Source organism: Staurois parvus, unplaced genomic scaffold (genome assembly GCF_062004578.1).
Source record: "Staurois parvus isolate SC_StPar_1 unplaced genomic scaffold, SC_StPar_1.0 ptg000054l, whole genome shotgun sequence".
NCBI lineage: Eukaryota > Metazoa > Chordata > Amphibia > Anura > Ranidae > Staurois > Staurois parvus.
In genome coordinates this window covers 1,633,023-1,653,366 of record NW_028317850.1, presented here as the reverse complement: position 1 = coordinate 1,653,366, position 20,344 = coordinate 1,633,023, and the positions used below count along the sequence as shown (strand labels likewise).

General features: G+C 39.4%; 1 protein-coding gene across 1 annotated transcript in view; it reads left to right on the top strand.

The window, feature by feature from the left end:
• LOC149470032 (uncharacterized) overlaps window positions 1-20,344 on the top strand; it is a 179,472-nt gene that overhangs the window by 38,273 nt on the left and 120,855 nt on the right. Inside the window, exons 4-5 of the mRNA XM_089667711.1 lie at window positions 119-247; window positions 6,458-6,579. Of these exons, the coding sequence (XP_089523837.1) occupies window positions 119-247; window positions 6,458-6,579 (251 nt within the window). The remainder of the gene's footprint in view (window positions 1-118; window positions 248-6,457; window positions 6,580-20,344) is intronic.

Below are 20,344 nucleotides of genomic sequence, written 5' to 3'. Positions count from 1 at the left end.
CCTACTTGTGGAACTGTTTGTTTCAAGTTATGTTTACCATATCCCTTTTAGATATTCTAGTTCATCTTTTGTTTCCTGTGGACCTGTATCATAGCATTGGTATCTTTATGTGTTTCAGGTTCTCTAGGTGAAAGAAATGCCCAAGGGCAATGTCTATGTAACTTGGCTTTTGCCTATAGCCAGCTAAGGAACTATGAAATGGCAGAGTTTTATTACCTTCAGGCACTCCTAGCATTTGTGGATGCAGGTAAAATATCAAACGAATGTTGGACTGCTTACTGAATATAGCTTACATAATGCTCCCTTCCACACACTAGGCATACCTAACAAGGGTAGATCCTTAGTTTCACTAAAAATCGGAATGCATTGGGCATTATTATGCGTCGTCGCTAATGTAAGCCCAGAAAAATCTTTTTTTTCCTTAGTTTTGGACACAGAAGCAAAAGGTTAGAACACTGTGTCAGATCTTTACTGCTATCCAGAATGACTATGCCCTTTTTAAGTGAATCTTGTAAATATCGCCAGTTTTTAAAATTTGTCACTCTACTTAAACAAATCAGAAGCCCCCCCCCCATGGACTTTTATTTGCTTAATTTTGTATTAAGTCAATGGGAAAGCAAAGCAACTTGAAGCAGGCTGATGCAGAGGAGAGGAAGATCAACTACAGAATACACCTGCCAATGCATTCTGAATAATCTCAGAAACAGCTCAATCCGATGTCAAATACACAAGGAATGTTTCTGAAAGCACAGTGTGTTTGCCCATCGGCACAAGCCCAAACCTGCTGACACAGGTCCTAAACTGTTGTCTAACAGAAGGTGCAGGCACCCATCTCTTCCTCAGCCTTCAGGTCCTTGTATTTATGGCTGAATATCAGACTGATCTGAAGGGTAATGCCCCCACACTTCTTGGTGGGGTTGAGATTGCTTATAAGTTAACCCCCACATTCCTAGTGGCCCATCAAAATGATGATCCACTTCACTGTCCAATAGGCATGTGCAGCAGGCAGGAATAGATGGGCAAGCTTTGATACTACCAAGAAATAGTGGAGGATTGTCTGTAAAAACTGTCCAGCATTCAGGCATATTGATAAGAAATTGGAGGCTATATCAGATATGTTCAGGCACCTCTAGGTACCTGCACCTCACTATATACCTGGCAGCAGTCTCTCTTTTTTTAAAGTATGATGACAAAGTTTATTTTAAGAAATGTTCCATACGAAATGAAACTAATACTGAGTGCAGTATGATTAATAATCTAACCTATGTAAAGGATATGTTTCTTCATTTTTTATATCTCTTGCTTTTAAAGCCTTAAAAAAGACTTACTATATCTTAACTATGTACATGTAGACCCTAATTTCCATATTGTTCTAATTTTTAACACAAACGTGAAGTGAAAGGTCTAGAGGCAAAACCACCTTTCACAGTATGATTTGATTCTTCAAAAAAGGAAACATTTTCTGCATAATAAAGTGTGAAAATTTTCACCTGTGAATTATTATCACTTGAAATTATTCATTTGTAATAGTATCACCTGAATTTGAAAGGCCTTTTTGATGAGCAAAATAAATGCTAACTTTACGCATTAAGTCATTTAAAGTGTGCAACCCCTAAGATCACCAGCCTTACTTTGATTGGCAACTGAGCTCTTCCTCCCAGTCCTGGAGCAGTAACCCAGAGGGTAGGGAATTTATGAACTGTTGGTGTATCCTTCACTAAGAAATGTTAACTAATACATTAAAGATTTAAAGGCCCAGGTCTGGCCAATTTATGATTCAGAGATTAACAGACATTTTCAAATCTGGGTGAAAGTTTCCTCCCAAAAGTTTCATGCCATTTTAGCTTTGTATTTTCTGGTGGCCTATGCCACACAACCTTCCCATCAGTCCCTAAACTTTTTGCAAAATTAATTATGATAAGTTATATAATCAGACACAATGCCCAATGTAATAACATTACAGAAGCACACAAAACAGAGTGCTTCTCAGTTCTTCATAGAGCTTTTACCACTAGACACAATACCTGCTTCCGGTACATCAAGAGATTATTGGAGTCTTCATCACTCTTATTTTACCTGAGAGCCAGTTAGTTGCTGCTTGCCAAGTTCCTGACCTCATTTTAAAATAACGCACTCTGAGTGTACATAACAGTATCATATAACAGGAACTTGCAGTAAAGAGAAAAGTAAACAGCTACAGAGCTTGGTGCTTAAGACTGTTATGATTACTTAGGGGCTAAAAGACAATACCTGCAATTCCTAAAGAGTGTCGTAGACAGTCTTTAGAATTCTTTTGCTCCTCCATATTAAAATGTTGGTACAGGCGACAAAGTTGTGTACCTGTCAAGAAGAGGTACATGAATCTGTTACTTGGGGTGGGGGTCCCTCTTTAGTGCATATTCCACCCCTTGATACCTAGGACACTGTAGGCTGTGCAGACAACAGCATCCAAGCAACCTAGCCAGCTTTATAGCAACCAAGAAGTCCCATGTGGGAAGCTGCCACATTCATGACAGCTTCCCAGCACAAAATGTCTTCTCTCTGTATGCTAAGTTGGTCCCAATTATCACCAGTTAGCTTATCTGCGAACTGGCATTAATTATTTTTTAATCTGTCACAGCCTTACCAACAATTTCTTTAAGTGACATAAATAACAACTACCTGAATCTGGCACAAGTGTCAGATCTTCTAATTAAACTCTGACACGGCTTTTCAGAATTAGGTCTATTTTAAAGGAGCAATAACACAAGAAAAGTGTTGTAATTGCTTTAATGAGTTCCTCCCAATGTGTATTATTACATTATTTCTGTCAATTACAAGGTCTACAATCGTAAGATCTCAAGAGACTTTGGCTCTTACCTACAAGAGTTGTCCTCAGACAAACTAGGGAAAGCAAACTGAAAAGGTAAACATAATGCCTGCAAGATGAAAATTATAGAAATATTCAGAATCCAATATGAACTGGCTTGTATAAAACATACCTATTTTCTATGTGTTTTTGATCTGGTTATGACATTACAGATCCACCTCTACTTTCTCTGGTGGTGGGCAGATCCTAAATGCTTCAGAGAATGGTGCCACATAATGATGCGGAATGACTTTCTGCATTCTCCATTATGTCCTGGGTGGTAGGTGAAACCTTGAAAGCCTGAGCTCACAGGAATTGAGTTGGATGATTGCGGGCCTCAATTAACCTGTAATTGGAGTGAACTGCATTGCTGAATTGGAAATTCTTTGGGTAACAGCCAGAGATCAGGTGAGTATTGGATGGTAACAGAAGTCCTGCCGTTACAGGAGGAGTTCGCTGAGAGTAGTGAGGTTTACAACTTGCAAAAGTATATTTTTGGGTACTAAGACTGTAGAGTTTAACATGGGAGATCAATACAGTTCAATATAAAATGAATGGGACACCTTGGTAATTCTGTTTTACTATTGTAACCTTAAATGTTTTGTGCACTGATGGACATTTGCAGATTAATATTACTGCACTTGGTGCTTACCTGGTCCTGGATCTAAATGAATACCTAGCCTCCTGCAGGAAAGTACTGAGAAGGCACCGGTTGGATCTAGCGAATGAGCTAGTGTAGATGAGCAAGACAGGTAGCTGAGCCACTCAAATAGAAGTAGAAAAATAAGTCAGGGATGCAAGTTGAGCTAAGACACCCAAATAAATACACCTGATTGTTTGATATTGGGAATATAAATTCAGGGGTATATTTTATGGTTCAAAATATGTCTCTTAACGACCATGGGAATGGTTGCTGCGCTGGGAATAGGATAACAGTAGAGAAAACTACAGAAAAGTGCTGGTATTAATGTACTGTAATATTAGATGGGCAAATAGAACAGCCCGTTTCCAAGCCATGAATTCCAATATCAAACAGTGTGTTGGGTTCAGCATATTTTAAATACTTTGGCTGAGGCTAGGAAAGAAACAAAGGTTAGAAATACTATTACCGATGACAAAACACAGGAGGTTTTCAAAATGATTTTATGCAATTATGCTGTAGATGTTTTTTTCCCCAATGCTACAGGGACAGCAGGGTTTTAAATATGTGGAGGAGTTTGTATGGTAATAACCTGTTTGTGGTTTTGGAGAATCTTAACATTGTGTGTGTGTGTGTGTGGGGGGTAAATATTATTGCAGCAGATGATATTTGTGAAACGCTTGTTATGGGGTTGATTTACTAAAGGCAAATAGACTGTGCACTTTGCAAGCTCCACGTTGCATTTTCTCCAGAGTTTAGGAAAATTTATTAAAAAGCATTTTTGCATGCACATGATTGGATGGTGGAAGTCAGCAGAGCTACCCCTCATTTACTAAGCTATGGAGCAAATGTCCTTGCGGAGTGCAACTGCACTTGCAAAGTGCTCAGTCAATTTGCCTTTAGTAAATCAACCCCATGAGGAGCATATGTTTTTCAACCCATACAATCATGTAATAAGTAGGCCAATACCCTACAGAGTGTAATACTGAAGAAATCTGAAGAAAAGCATATTGATTTGTAAAGAAACAAGTATATATTTCAATGTCTCTTTCAAAGCAGTTTTATCCTCACTCCAAGAGTTAAAGAAAGTGGTATATCCACTTTACAACATTATGAACTAAGTTCTTTCTATGTGGGAAGAAAGAAAATGACCTGAATGCAGGGGCGGACTGACAACTTATAGGGCCCCCGGGCAATAGGGGATCATGGGGCCCCTGTGTCCTTGCCCAAACTCAAAAAAGCCTATGAAAAAGGTACCAGGGGCATCTCATGGGGCCCCCTACTGACCCCAGGCCCTCGGGCAGTGCCCGAGTTTCCAAATGATCAGTCCGCCCCTGCCTGAATGGTTTTAGCTGTGCCCAAAACGGCATTTTATAATATGAGTGGAACAACTACCTAAGCAGACTTTATACGATAGTTTGCCTCTGAGCTAAACATATGGTTATATTAGACGCACATCTACTAAACAAACTTTGTAGTCGAGAATAAATGCTTGAATCTCATCTGAAACATTTAGAATAGTCAGATATGTCCTTTGTAGTCTGCTACAGAACATGATGGCTGTATCAAGTAAACTAGCAATCTATCAACAAGCCATTTGGCTAAAAAGCATTTAAAAAATGTTAACAGTAGGCTAATGAAACCTGTCTTTTTCCACAACTAATCATTACAAGAGATATACCCTTGCAACACCTGTTTAAATGGAAGTAAAGCTTTTGTGACTGAAGAGTAAACTAAGTCCATTCACATCACAAATGTCACATACAATTTCCATGACTCATTGAGTAGTTTCAGAGAAAACGAAAAGAGGCGCTTTCAAATAAGACTCTCTAGGTCTAATACAATTTTTATTCAGGAACAGTCGCAGGCCAGGCTGAGCAAATCCTCAGCAGATACAACTTCATACTGATTTGGATCAATAGTAAATGATTGTGAATCTCCCTTTGGAATGGCTAGAATAAGATATCCGTTGCACAGACTTCATAGCAAAGCAGCATGAGCCATCCTTCAGCCTCGCTGTATAAATGTATCCTGCAAAGAAGTCCAACATATTCACTGCAAGTTTTTTTTCATTCTGTTGTTCTTGACATTGGACTCCAGCCATCTTAAGTTCATGAGAGCTTCCAATATTTTCACACATGCTTGGTGGTATTTAATGCAGCATGCAAATTACAGTATATGAATCCAAGCTCCTTACTGTTTTTCCTTTTTTTTTTAAATTATATTTGTTTTTGTTTTTTTAACCACTTGCTCTCCAGAGGATTTACCCCCCTTCCTGACCAGGTAATTTTTTGTGATATTGCGTTGCTTTATTTTAACTGGCAATTGCACAGTCATGCAACGCCGTACATAAATGAAATTTATGTTATTTTTTTCCCTACAAATAGAGCTTTCTTTTGGTGGTTTTTGATCACCCCGGCAATTTTTATTTTTTGAGATATAAACAAAAAAAGACCGACAAGTTTGAAAAGAAAAAACATACATGCTGATAAAAAGCTCTGACACTGTACTAATGACACTGAGCAGGAAGTTTTGCTTCAAGTTGGTATTGAACTTTAGGCAAAGAACTAAATACACAGTTGAAATGCAGTACATACAGTATATGAGAGCTATTGTATCTGCTGTATGATTTGCATTTATGTCCATCCAGTCCTGAGATCTACAAAGCTCTGCTCCACAGTAAAGACCTCTCTTTTGAGGTTTTACAGGTCCCCTCCCTGCCCTCTTCCTGTGATTGGACAGTGAAGACAGAAAAACACACTGATTAGCTCATCCATCTGTCAATATGCTGTGTTCTCCTATCAGCACACCTCTCTCACTGAAGTACACCTGATTGGCATGTTAAAGTTGTGCATGATATGTAATAGACATTTATCCACTGTTACTTTTTGTGCCATAAAACTATATATTCAATTATGCTTAACAAAATTATCATTACTGGTTTCATATAATGCCCTGTGTATTGACAGGTGATCCTCTGAGGCAGTGTCATGTCAACGAAGGGCTGGGTGCCACCTATTTCTGCCTAGGTAATTTGGAGGAGGCCATTCATTACTACAAGAAAGCCCTGGCCCTGTCTGCCGGGATAAAGGTATGCAATGTATTTCTGCTTGTATGATATAAAATATTAAATGTGAAACTGCCATGTTTGATATGATAGTTTAGTTTATGATCCATTTATCTATTGAAAAAGATGATGATGCATACCTCAGGGGAGGGACTTGTTTTGTCCAGAGCATTAAAGAATAACTAAACCAAAGAACAAAAATTCTATATATTCCTGTTTATAGTTTTAGATGTGCTGGCTGTCTTGGATTTCTTTTTTTTTCAAGTTAAGAACATTGTCAGAAATTACAAAAAGCACCTGTTGAGCCTGTAAGCTACACATAAGAATTCCTTCCTATCTAGCTATCTTCTGTAATCTACCAATTGTCTTGTCCCCCATGTAATGGAGAAGAAGAAAGGATAACAATTTGAGATTTCATAGCATTAGAGCAACGTAGAGTGACAACCATGGCTCCCTCCATATATACAGTGGAGAAGTGACATAGCCAGCCAGGGACATGAAGTGTGTTATTTGCAGGATTACCAGGTGAAAATGAAGAAAAAGAAGCTTGAAATAAGAAGAAAACAAATTCCCCCACTACACCAAGGACTAGTGAGCAGCAAAATAACACATATGCTTTAACCATTTCCCTTCCTTAGGCCGTATATAAACAGCCTACTGTTGAAGTGGTTATACCAGCGATTCTTTTTTTAATAAAAGTAATCTGAGCGATTAAACAGCTCCTCGATTACTTTTACAGGCGGTGGAATGGGATCCCCCCTCCCAACTTTGCCTCCTTTACCAAGCTCTCTGATCATGGAGCCCGGTAAGGATGCGACCAGCGGCATCCAGCTTCGGGCAAACATTGACAGAAACTGATATTGTTCCTCCCACTTTGGGATGCCAGAAACAGGAAGTGATGAGAACTTGGTTCTGTATTTACTGGATGGTTACTAGTCTCATCTGTGTCTCATCAGCTGCACTGGAGGCCAAAAGAAAGATCTGGGATCTAAAAGACCCCAGATTTCTCCATAAAGAGGACTTGTCATACTTATTGCTATCACAAGGGATTTTGTTTATCCCTTGTGATAGCAATAAAGTGGACTAAAAAAAAAAAAATAATAATAATAATAAAATGGAAATAATTTTTTTAAAGAGCCCCATTCCCCCCATGCTCACGTGCAAAGGCAAACACATTCACAAGGGATTTTGTTTATCCCTTGTGATAAGCAATAAAGTGGACTAAAAAAATAATAATAATAATAAAATGAAAAAAAAATTTAAAGAGCCCCATTCCCCCCATGCTCAAGTGCAAAGGTGAACACATTCGCCATTCCCACACACATATGTAAAAGGCGATCGCACCACACATGTAAGGCTTTCCGCGAATGTCAGAACCAGAGAAATAATTCTAGTGGCACATCTCCTGTGTAACTCCAAATTGGTAACCTGTAAAGGCTTTTATAGCATCCCCTATGAAGATTTTTAGGCACCATAGTTTGGTGCCGTTCCACAGGCATACTCAATATCAAATTGTAACATGTTTGGTATCTATTTACTCAGCATAAAACTATAATTTATATTTTACCAAACAACTGGGTATTATATTTCGTTTTTGCACAATGAAATTCATTAAATTGTATTATTTTCCCAAAAAAAGTTTTAAAAAAGTGTTTGAAAAACTACTAGGCAAACATTGTGCGACATAAAAACATGAATCATCAACCATTTTATTCTCTAGGGTCTCTGCATAATATCTACATCTATATATCTATATATATATATATATATATATATATATATATATATATATATGTATATAGCGTTGTGTTCAAAATAATAGCAGTGTGTTAAATGAAAGAGAATAAAGCTCAAAATCCTTCTAATAGCTTTCATTGCCATACACACAAATACATTGGGAACACTACACATTCTATTCCACATCAAAACATGAAGAAAAATATATCAAATTTGTGTTGTTCCTCTAAAAAAATTGAAGAAAAGTGAATATTAGACTGTTCAAAAAAATAGCAGTGTTTGTACATTCAACAAACATTCACTATATAAACTGAAAAATGTTTGAAGATTTTGCTTTCCTTTGAATCACTTAATTAATATTTAGTTGTATAAGCACTGTTTCTGAGAACTGCTGTACATCTGTGTTGCATGGAGTCAACCAACTTCTGGCACCTGTGAACAGGTATTCCAGCCCAGGATGATTGGACTACATTCCACAGTTCTTCTCTATTTCTTGGTTTTGCCTCAGAAACTGCATTTTTGATGTCACCCCACAAGTTTTCTATTGGATTAAGATCCGGGGATTGGGCTGGACACTCCATAACGTCAATCTTGTTGGTCTGGAACCAAGATGTTGCACATTTACTGGTGTGTTTGGGGTGGTTGTCTTGTTGGAACACCCATTTCAAGGGCATTTCCTCTTCAGCATAAGGCAGCATGACCTCTTCAAATATTCTGATGTATTCCAACTGATCCATGATCCCTGGTATGCGATAAATAGGCCCAACACCGTAGTATGAGAAACATCCCCATATCATGATGCTTGCGCAACCATGCTTCACTGTCTTCACAGTGTACTGTGGCTTGAATTCAGTGTTTGGGGGTCATCCGACAAACTGTCTCCGGCTACTAGTCCCAAAAAGAACAATCTTTCTTTCATCAGTCCACAAAATGTTGCACCATTTCTCTTTAGGCCAGTCAATGTGCTCTTTTGCAAATTGTAACCTCTTCAGCACGTCTTTTTTTCAGCAGTGGGACTTTGCGGGGGCTTCTTGCAGATATCTTGGCTTCACATAGGCGTCTTCTAATTGTAACAGTACTCACAGGTAACTTTAGATCTTCTTTGATCTTCCTGGAGCTGATTGTTGGCTGAGTCCTTGCCATTTTGGCTATTCTTCTATCCATTCGAATGGTAGTTTTTCACTTTCTTCCACGTCTTTCAGGTTTTGGTTGCCATTTTAAAGCATTTGCGATCATTTTAGCTGAGCAGCCTATCATATTCTGCACTTCTTTATATGTTTTCCCTTCTCCAATCAACTTTTTAATCAAAGTACGCTGTTCTTCTGAACAACGTCTGGAATGACCCATTTTCCTCAGAATTTCACAGAGAAATGCACTGTAACCAGCATGTACAACATTTGCTTCCTTAAATAAGGGCAATAATTGCCACCTGTTTTTCAAAGAATGAATGACCTCACTGATAGAACTCCACACTGCTATTATTTTGAACATGCCCCTTTCAATTAGTGATTCAATTACACAGAATCAGCAGCATGCATGTCATGACTGTTGGGTCTGTTAGATTTCTATTACTCTACTACACCTGCTAGTAAATTATTTGCCATGTAGAAATATAATTTCTACCAAAAACAGTGATTGATCAGGTTAGTGATGTCAGACTGCTATTATTTTGAACACAACTGTATATACAGTTTGGAGGTTCCAAGTAGGTTTCCAGCAAAAAATTATGATTTCTACATGTAGGAGAGGAAAGTCAGAACTGGCCCAGACTGGAAGTGGTTAAAAATCCTCTCTATGTTGTCTACAGTGCAAGAGGGTCAAAGAGTAGCCCAGTCAGCAGAGCCCACATTATCAATATCATCATATACAAGCTGAAATTTCAGCGACATACCTTTACACATTACTTTTTCTGTGTGCAAACCCATGACTATACATCTTTGTGGCTGAACAATTTCATGTACTTTATAGAAAAATAATGAGTATCATTATGTGAGTTCATGTTTTTTAATCCGTACACAGTTTAAATCATTATAATGCATTTACAAAAGTGTATATTTATATAAATTAGAAAGGAATTGCAGTGATTATTATTCTTGCTGGGTAATTCTATTACTAATGCACATGCACGGGAGCTCTGATTACTTAAAATGATAAATATGGTCTCCTGATGATTCGGCTTGCTGTTCAGTGTTATGGGCATTGCTATGTTATGACATTTTTTACAATGGATGGACTGCACTGACTACACTTTAAAATAGCTATTCACTTTTGAATTTATATATTATACGTATTGGTCACTAGAGCAGAGTGGTTCCTATGAATAGACACACACTTTTATATATTCAGTGTAACTATATTTTAATGTATTTTCACTGGATAATGTATTTTTCACTAGGATAAGAATCACAATCACTATTAAATATATACATTGACTGTGTTTGGGGAATATTTTATATAGAATGAATACAGGCAGTCCCTGAGTTATGAACATTCGAGTTACGAATGACTCGTACTTACCAATGGAGGGAGAAACAAGAAGTGAGAGGAAATCTACCCCTAGGAAGGGAAATTCACTCCTGTAAGAGTTATCATGGGAAAAAGGTGTCTCCACTGAAAGTTTATTATCAATCCTTGTTTCCAGGACAACCCAAAATTTTCAAAATCTGATTGCCACAGGGACAGAAAGTGAGGTGAAATTTTCTGAAAAGGCACAGACAGCGAAACAAACATTACAAGGGTGTTAACCTTCTCTATGTTATCCAAAAAACGTTTTTTTTTGGCTGGAGCTACACTTGGCTGGACCTACACAAAATGTACCTGTTCCAATTTACATACAAATTCAACTTAAAAACAAACCTACAAACCCTATCATGTTCGGAAACCAGGGACTGCGTGTAGAGACACGTTTTTTATTAATGTATCTATTATTTGGTTTTTACTGGTTAGCCACTTCTAGTAGCACTGTGCCCTGTAATTATTAGATGTAATATACACTGAACAGACATAACTATATTATCACACACCCAGGGGTGGACTGACAACTCATGGGGCTCCCGGGCAATAGGGGATCATGGGGCCCCTGTGTCCTTGCCCAAACTCAAAAAAGCCTATGAAAAAGGTACCAGGGGCATCTCATGGGGCCCCCTACTGACCCCGGGCCCTCGGGCACTGCCCGAGTTTCCAAATGGTCAGTCCGCCCCTGCACACACCCAATATTGAGTAGTTCCTACTTTGGCCACCAAAATTGTCCTAACCCAACAAGGCATGGACTCTACTAGACCTCTCAAGGTGTTCTGTGGCATCTGGCACCAAGCCATTAGTAACAGATCATTTAAGTCTTATAAATATTCATTTGGATTGAGATCTGGAGAATTTGGAGGCCCATTCAACACCCCAAATGCATTGTTGTGTTCCTAAAACCATTCTTGAACCATTTTTGCAGTGTGACATGTTGCATTATTATGCTGAAAGAGGCCATTGCCAGCAGGGAATACCGTTTCCATGAAGGGGTGTACTTGGTCGGGTAGGTGGTACGTGTCAAAGCAACATCCATATGAATGGCAGGACCAAGATTTCTCAGCATGGTATTGCCCAAGGCATCACACTGCCTCCACCGGCTTGCCTTATTCCCAAACTGCTTCCTGGTACCATCCCTTCCTCAGGTAAACGATGCGCACACACCAAGCCATCCACATGGTATGAATCAAAATGTGATTCATCAGACCAGGGCACCTTCATCCGTTGCTCCATGGCCACGAGTCAGCATGGACACCCTGAATGATCTGAGGCTTCACAGTCCCATACACAACAAACTGTGAAGCCTTTTTTTTTCCTGCTTTCAACTTCAGGAACAACATTCAGATGCCACCAACGTTCAGATGCCATTGTAATGAGATAACCAATGTTATTCACTTAACCTGTCAGTGGCCATAAAATTATGGATGATTGATGTATACTGTTGCATCTGACAAAAGTGATATCTGTTAGTGCCATAAACTTCTTAAAGTGTAAGTAAACTGTAAAAATGAACTTCTCTTATTTGCTTCATTTTAGCTATTAAATATGCAAATTAAAGTGGTGTGCTATCTCTGTTTAATATAGTGCACAAAATACCTGCTTATCCTTTCAGAAATCTAGTGAGCTATTAATTAATTATCTGTGCTCTCTGCCTTTTTTGCACTGTTACCCAGCTACAAAACAACCCACCCATATGGAACAAAAGGAAGGGTTTACTGCAGTCAAATTCTATATTAACAACACTGCTCCTCCATATGTACTACTGAAGGTCAAACCACACCTGTTTAAATTACACCATAGCTCTTTATGCAATGTAGCTGACTTCCAATACACGTTCTCCACCATGCCCAATGGACACATTTGACCCCAACTGGGCTTAAACATAGTCTTCTTCTTCCTCCTGCTGCCTTGCCTTTACTTTATTGCTACATATGCCGAGAGGGACGAGCTATGAGGGCCAGCATCTAATGCAATAACAGGACCTAAGGAGCAGTTCAACAGAACTTTGAGCAGTGCAATTATTTGTGTGTAGCGCTACCCCCACAGGAGCCACTTGCTAGTGGAAGCAATAATATAGATACCCTGCAAACAACTAAGGATGAGTATGAAAAAGCCAACTTTAGACTGGTTAGTGGTAAATTAACCCAATATATATTCACTGGTTGCAGTAAATACTAGTATGCCCATAAACAAGTAAGTAAAACATTAGGTCAATCACAGTTTACTAGATAATAGGTTCACTAGTCTATAGCAGCATAGAATGGAAATATATACAGCTAAATTAGCATAAACCTGGTAATTCATAAATTTAGCATTAAGTAATGGTATTAGAAAACAGTAACAGCAATGATAATAAATACTGTGATATCTCCTCTGTAAACAGTAGACTTTTTCCACTTCAGGGTGCACTCTATATGAATGGCAGTGATTAACTTAAGACCCCCTAAAGAGGTACATCTTACTAAGGACAATAGGCAAAGTTCTTGTGAAGTATAAACAGTCTTTAGCCCTAGTTCTTCAGCTGGCTAGCGTTAGGGGGCCCAGTCTTTATGGTGATGCACATAAGCACAGTACCAGTAAAGCCTGCATGCAGTAAATAATGCTGCTAGATTGATGGTCAGTCCCTATGTACTCAGTGTCTGTCAGTAGCAACAAATTTATGACAGCAGTGTTCTCTCTCCAGTCCCAGCAGTATTACAACAGGGGCCCCGCTGTTCAGATGTCAGCTAACTTCTGGATCTTCTTGGAGTGACTCTGGTCCTAAGCACATGACTGCAGGATTGTAGCAGATTGATATGCATACAGGAGCTGTGATGTGAACACTTTTGTCTCCACAAAGAGGAAATCCCTTAGTATTTAGCTTGTGAAAATACAGCTCTCTCTATACCTGGCTCACATTAGGAATTGTAGTTCAATAGTTCATTAAAGTTTTTTTCCCGAACTGCATCTCCCATGATTTAATGCAGCTAACCATCAAGTCTCTTGAGCTCCTTCTGCTTACCAACTCCCCTGAGTGATGGAGGTAAAGTAGTGTTAACCCATTCAGCTAAAGTCCATTGGGAGCACAGAGAGCACTGCAGCATAGAGTCCTAAATTGCTTTCTGTCTCTGTGAGTGAGCATTGTTACCCTATCATAGGACATGTGTTAATGGTAGGATTACAAGATAAAAATAAAGGGGGGGGGGGCTACAAAACAGAAAACAAAGGCTTCAAAGTTACTACCCCACTTATGTGATTGATAATGTCCCTTTTACAATGTTTTTGTTTGTCAAAAACATTGTATTTCAGCAAAGAGAGTTGGCTCATTAATGGACTAACTGGAGCTGTTGCTTATTTATAAGGGTTCATTTACACTTGATTCAACTTCAGCACACAGAAAAGCGCCTACAGCTTCAGCATGTTTTTTTTATGTGTTTTTGATGCTTCGGTGATGCTAGTGATGCTTTGGTGATGCTTTTTTGAAGCTATAATGAAGCTTGACAGATGCCCTGTGTGTGTGTGTTGATTTTCGATTTGTTTTAAAGGTGCTCAGTAGTACCTCCACTCTGCAGATCCCCAGCTCCTTAGTACCCCTGTTCAGCATTGGTACCTTTGTCCAGCAGATCCCAATCTTATTAGTACCCTTGTTTAGCAGATACCCTGCTCAGTAGTACTCCAGGCTCTGTTGATGCCCCACTCAGTAGTACTCACAGCTTTGCTGATCCCTGGCTCTGTAGTAACCCCCTGCTCTGCTGATCCCTTGATCAATAGTAACCCCCAAGTTTGCTGATCATCTGGGTTGCTGATCCTCTTCTCTCTCTGGTCCCTTCTTACCTCCCACTGTTTTGTACCCATGCTGCCCACCAGGTGTGACATTGCTAGTTTCTCCTGCTCTGGTCTTCCATTTCTGATAATCCTTTGCTGCTCAGTCCTCTCTCTCTTGTCTCCACTCAGCTTCCACTATAGCATTTCCATGGTGCACATTACATGGCCATCTGCTAGTTGTCCGCTCCAGTCCGGACCCTGCTCTCAACCCTTCTGCTCCATGCTACACAACAGATGTGACATCTACACGAGATACTTCCATAAAATATACACATGAAATGGAAATGACTGCTGATGACGTCTTTCTGGTTCGCTTGTTGGTCTCCCAGTAAAACCTGGGATATCTCATAGCTGTAATACCTCCAAAACAAAGCGAAGCTAAAACTGAATAAAAGCCTCTCAAAAGCTGCAGGTGCTGTAAGCAAGCTTTGTCATAGACGTCTATGGAGGCTTTGAAAATTCTTTGAATTTTACCATAAAAGCTTATTATTGTAGCAAATGTACAAATAAAGCTCAAGTGTTATTAACATACACAACTTGTTATACTAAAGTTGATGTACCTATAATGCCCCGTTGTGCATTCAGAGAAAGATTGACCATGGAGTTAAGATCCTTGTTGAAGATTCCCAAAATGAAAGATCTTTCCATTAAGGATTGCTTAAAAAACAGTAATGATTTTGTGTACAGAAAATGTGAATATAACAAATGAAATTGATACAATGGGGTCAATTCACTATGAGTTAAATACCGACTGAAAAAATGCGTTAAAATAACGCGTGCAGTAAATCTTTCTCAAATGTGCAATTCACTAAGAAATTTGTGGTAAATAACTCATGCAGTAAAATATGGTTATTGCGGTAATGACAGCATATTTTCATGAGGTAATTTATCGCACGGTAGCTGGTTGTTAAGGAAGCCAGTTGCCGCATCTTTAACAACAGATGACTCATCAGCTGTCAACGGGTTTTCGCTGACAGCTGAATGTAAACAAAACATACCGGCAATTAAAACTTATGAAAAGAAAACAGTGTGGGGGTCTTCCACCATCCATACCAGGCCTTATGGGTCTGGTATGAATTTTAAGGAAAAACCCCACAGCAAAATTTAAAGAAAATGGACCTTAGGTCTGGTACTGATTTTTTTTTTAAATAGCCATTTTTTTTTATTTTGGCATGGGGTTCCCCTAAAATCCAAATCCCAAAAAAGGGCATGGTGTGAATTGGGGGGGGGGGACCTCCATGTTGCATCTGAAAAAATACCACATGTCATACCGCCAGCAAAACCCTGGTGATAAATATCGCATCTTTTTTTACTTTCTGTTTCATTTGTGAATTGGATTTAACAGATTGCCGCATGTTTTTTTTTGCAATATTTAATGCCACATATTTCAGTCTACGTTAAATACTGCATAATCTTTGTTTTTTTTTTGTGAATTGGACTTTTTTTTACTGCATGCAATGATTTATGCAAATGTGCCACAAGACCGTGTTATGACTTTCGGTAACTTTTAGTGAGTTGATCTCAATGCTTTCAAATACAGGCTATGCCTATGTGTACTGCGTATGCTCAGTCATTCTTATGGAATGTAAAATTAGACATTCCAAAAGAAAGACCCTTAGTGAAGCAGTGCCTACAAACTCCAGCTATGCAAATTGATTTTTTTTTTATATTTGTTAAAAAAAAACAATTTCTTCAGACTATTTTTCTTTTTCTATGTGTATCTAAAGTATCCTCCTCATTTATGTTAACAACAATGATTGCATGGAGGGATGAATGGATGTACTGGATACATCCATTCATCCCTCTATGCAATCATTGACAACATCTTAACTAATTTTAAAACAAATTAATCTAAGTAAACAGATTGTATGGTATTTATAGTATGGTAAAAGGTATGGTATGGTAATGGCATGATATGGTAAAAGGCATTTAGACTACTCTACCCGATATGTATGCCAAACCCATTCCTTCCATAGAAAGACAATATGGTCACTTGTCTACCGTGAGCTTTATTAAATAACAGTGCAAAGATGTGCAGTGACACTCAGTAGCCAATCACATACTCGCTTTGAGCACTTTAGCCTAGTGACCCTAATTAAATATTGTTTCTAGTTGGCTGCACATCATTGGTCTTTGCACAGTATTTACTGTTCCTTGTACCATTTTAAAAAACATAGTTATACATTTCATATTACATTGAAAAACAATCTGGAAACAGTGAAATGTTAACTGCTGTATGCTCATTTTTATCCTGATAAAGGAGATTTTGTAGCATTTTCCACTTTGCTTAATATATTTTGTAAAAGATAACATAAAACTTGAAATGAAGATTAACCAAAATGAGACCATACAACAGTCTTAATACTTGTAAAATATACACTATAAATATTTCATCAAGATAGTACATTCCATTTAAACACTGATAGGATTATTTAAAAAACATGATTATCAGCTATAAGACAGTATTCTTCATATCCAAGCATGGCTGACAATAGATTCATAGACTTCAGCTCCTTATCTGGATGATAACAGGCCTGCTGTGGTGGGAATTATTTTATACAGCAAACAATCCCCATTGTCATTGCAGATTAATCATATTTAATAGGATTGCCATGAATTAAAAGCATCAGTGTGTACATACTGTTTGGTTTACTGTCAGAAGATGTGCCTAATCAAACCGACGGGTAGCAGCAAATTGAAGAAAATCACAGCGGTGCCACTTTACTTGGCCACTTGGAGACAAGAGGCTAACTATACAGTAATTATCATCTCTTTGGCAAATGTAATTCAGAGATTTACTAGGATTTCTCAGAAGAGGATTCCTCACAAGGGTACAAATAATAGAAACTCTGCAAGACTAGCTCTCATTGCAACATAAAGGAATAACTGCAGGATAGGACTATACTGAAGGGGCACACTCCTTGCCAATATCCTCTGGCTACTTTAGCACTTGAGTGCTGTAATTGTTCTTGGTAAAGTGATAGCAGAAACAGTTTAGAGAAGTAAAGGACACTACATTGTATATCTCCACTTCCATATCTGGGAATGTGTTGTGTCTGGACCAAAAGCAACATTTTTAAAATAAATCTTCAATTACAGTATATGCACCAGATTTAAAATTTTAAAGTTTGGATTCGTCATTGAATAGAAACACATAACTTTCCATTGTGTTGATTTTTTTTTATAATACACCTCTACTCATCTGAAAATTGTCCTTAAAACAGTGCTCACATGACCTCTGAACTCATCACAGTGTGGCATCCAGTGGTTTTAGTAATATAGCAAAACATGCAAAAACACAAACATGTCATATAGTAGTGACATGTGGGTCCTGTCGATGTTGGCAGTCTAGCTGATGGCTATGATGTTTGTAGTGCCGAGGAGGTGAAGCCATGGCTGCCTGTGCAGTGGACTGTGGGTACGTGATTTTTAAGGAGGGGGGAATGATCCTAAGCAGTTAGCTGTCTGTGTTTATATTGGAAGAAGAAGACTTTCCTTTACAGCACTGATATCTGTAAAGTTTCCAGATCTCTGTAAAAAAGGGGCCTTTACAGTGGTGTTGGTAGTGCACCCAATGCCACAGCTCATTAAAGCAGAGCTCCAGTCATTTTTGTGTTTGTTAAAAGTCAGCAGCTATAAAAACTGTAGCTGTCAACTTTCAATAGACACACACTCGCTTGTCCCAGGGTCCAGTGATGTGCTCATCCGCACTGATAGCCAGGGGTACGACGCGTCAGGGAAATTGACTTCACGCACCATCCCTTCTCTCCCTCTTCTCTCCCTCTTCTCTCCCTGATGCCGGCATCTCAACTGTGGGCACCAGGATGTGACAACTTATGGCTTCACAGCCGGGTGCCCACTGTGCATACGTGAGTCACGCTGCACATCTTGATTGGTCCTGTGAAGTGTCTCAGAAGACTGCAGGAGGAAGGAGGGGGACCGCAGTGAACTCAGCCAGAAGTGGGAGCAGGTACCTGTCAAAACCAGGTATCTGCTCCCCCCAAAAAAGTTCTAAATATGGCAGTGGATGGGGGGGGGAGGCAAACAAGTGGAGCTTCCACTTTTGGGTTGAACTCCGCTTTAAGTCAAGGAAGTAAATAGTGGGATATGTCAGGAAACAGAGACATAATAGCCTTGTCTGCAGATGCATGTGTCTGCAGGTTCATTTTAAAGAAATCAAGCTGGTCCACATTGTTAGGGGACAGCTGGATTCATCGGTCCATAACAAAACCTCCTGCTGCACTGAAGGCTGTCTCAGACAGCAAACAGGCTGCAGGGAACCCCAGAAGCTCCAACACATAGTGTGCAAGCTCCCATAGGGTCCTCACGTTTGAGAGTGTCCATATCAACTCTTGACCTAGTGTAGTCAGCAATCGTGGTTCAAGCGCTGCCTGTAGGAGCTGACTGCAGCTGGACCTGGCCACTGTGGATTAAAAAGTGGTAGTGAAGCATCAACTGCTGCTACTCCTTTCAGGGATCACAGGACTGGAGGCACAGTGATAACCAGAGGGAATCCTGCATTTTTTGGAAAATGAAGCAGAGAGGTTCTTTCACAGTGCTTCCTTATAGTACCACCTTTTGCATGGTGGCAGTAGATCCTTTTCCCCTTGATGTAATAAGATGGCCACCCCACAGTGGTCCTTCTTTTGAAGACTAGAATCCGAGGGTCCTTGTGCAGGCATTTGAGCATAATAGATCCATTTGCCATACATTTTTTGCAGCAGAGGTCCCTAGGTCCTCAAAGTCTTTGAGGACAACAGTGCCCTCAGTAATCTCACCCCACCCACATACAACAATCAGGATATGTGGAAGGTGCCCCTTGCAGCCTTTCCCATTTTTTCCTCCTCCTCCTCACTGCCAGCAGCCTCAAGCCTCCTAGTCCTCATCTTCCTCCCTTCCTGCTACCTCTCCCTCAAAGCGATGAAGGCACTAGGAAAAGGTTTCTGCTGGCCCTTATTCCAGTAAGTCTTCCTCCTGCTGCTGTGCCCAGTCTCTCAGGCCATGCTGTGGAGGGAACATGAGAGGGGCCATAGCACTAATTCCCACCTTGTCATGACTCACCAATTTGATTGCCTCATGCAAATTATGAGCCATTGATGTGGTGAAAAGAACCCTACTTGTCCAGAACCTTTATTTTTACCATAAATGCACAGCTATTCATTGGTCACATGCTTCTGAAGTCTCTAAAACAGGGTTTCTCAACTAGGGTTCCTTCAGAGCTTGCTAGGAGTTCCTTGAGCAATGGGAAATGTCTGCCTCTCAGATAAGTTCACACTGACACCACCGATCTTTTTAGCTATCTGTACGGAGGTCATTTTTCCCAATGACCACAAGTGTAAGGATCATTCTTCCCACTGACCATCACACTATTATACTGTATCATGATTTGTAGATATAGTAATTTTGAGCAGGGGTTCCTCAAGACCAGAAAGGTATTTTAAGGGTTCCTCTGTGTTGAAAAGTTTGACAAAGGCTGCTCTACAGCATAACAAATGTTGAGTACTCTTGCAAGAGATCAACCACCTCTCAGACTGTGCCTGGGAATCTGCTTCCTAGGCATACAAAATGCACCACAAAACTGCAAAATGCAACACTTTCAGTCCATGTGTACTCTTGTGTGTTCTTCTCTGTAATGAACAGCTTCTGTCGGATGGAAAACCAGCATTTGTTCAGTCCAGAGCTTATCAGTGTATTCTGATTTTGGGGGTCTCCCTGTTAGAATAGAGAAGGA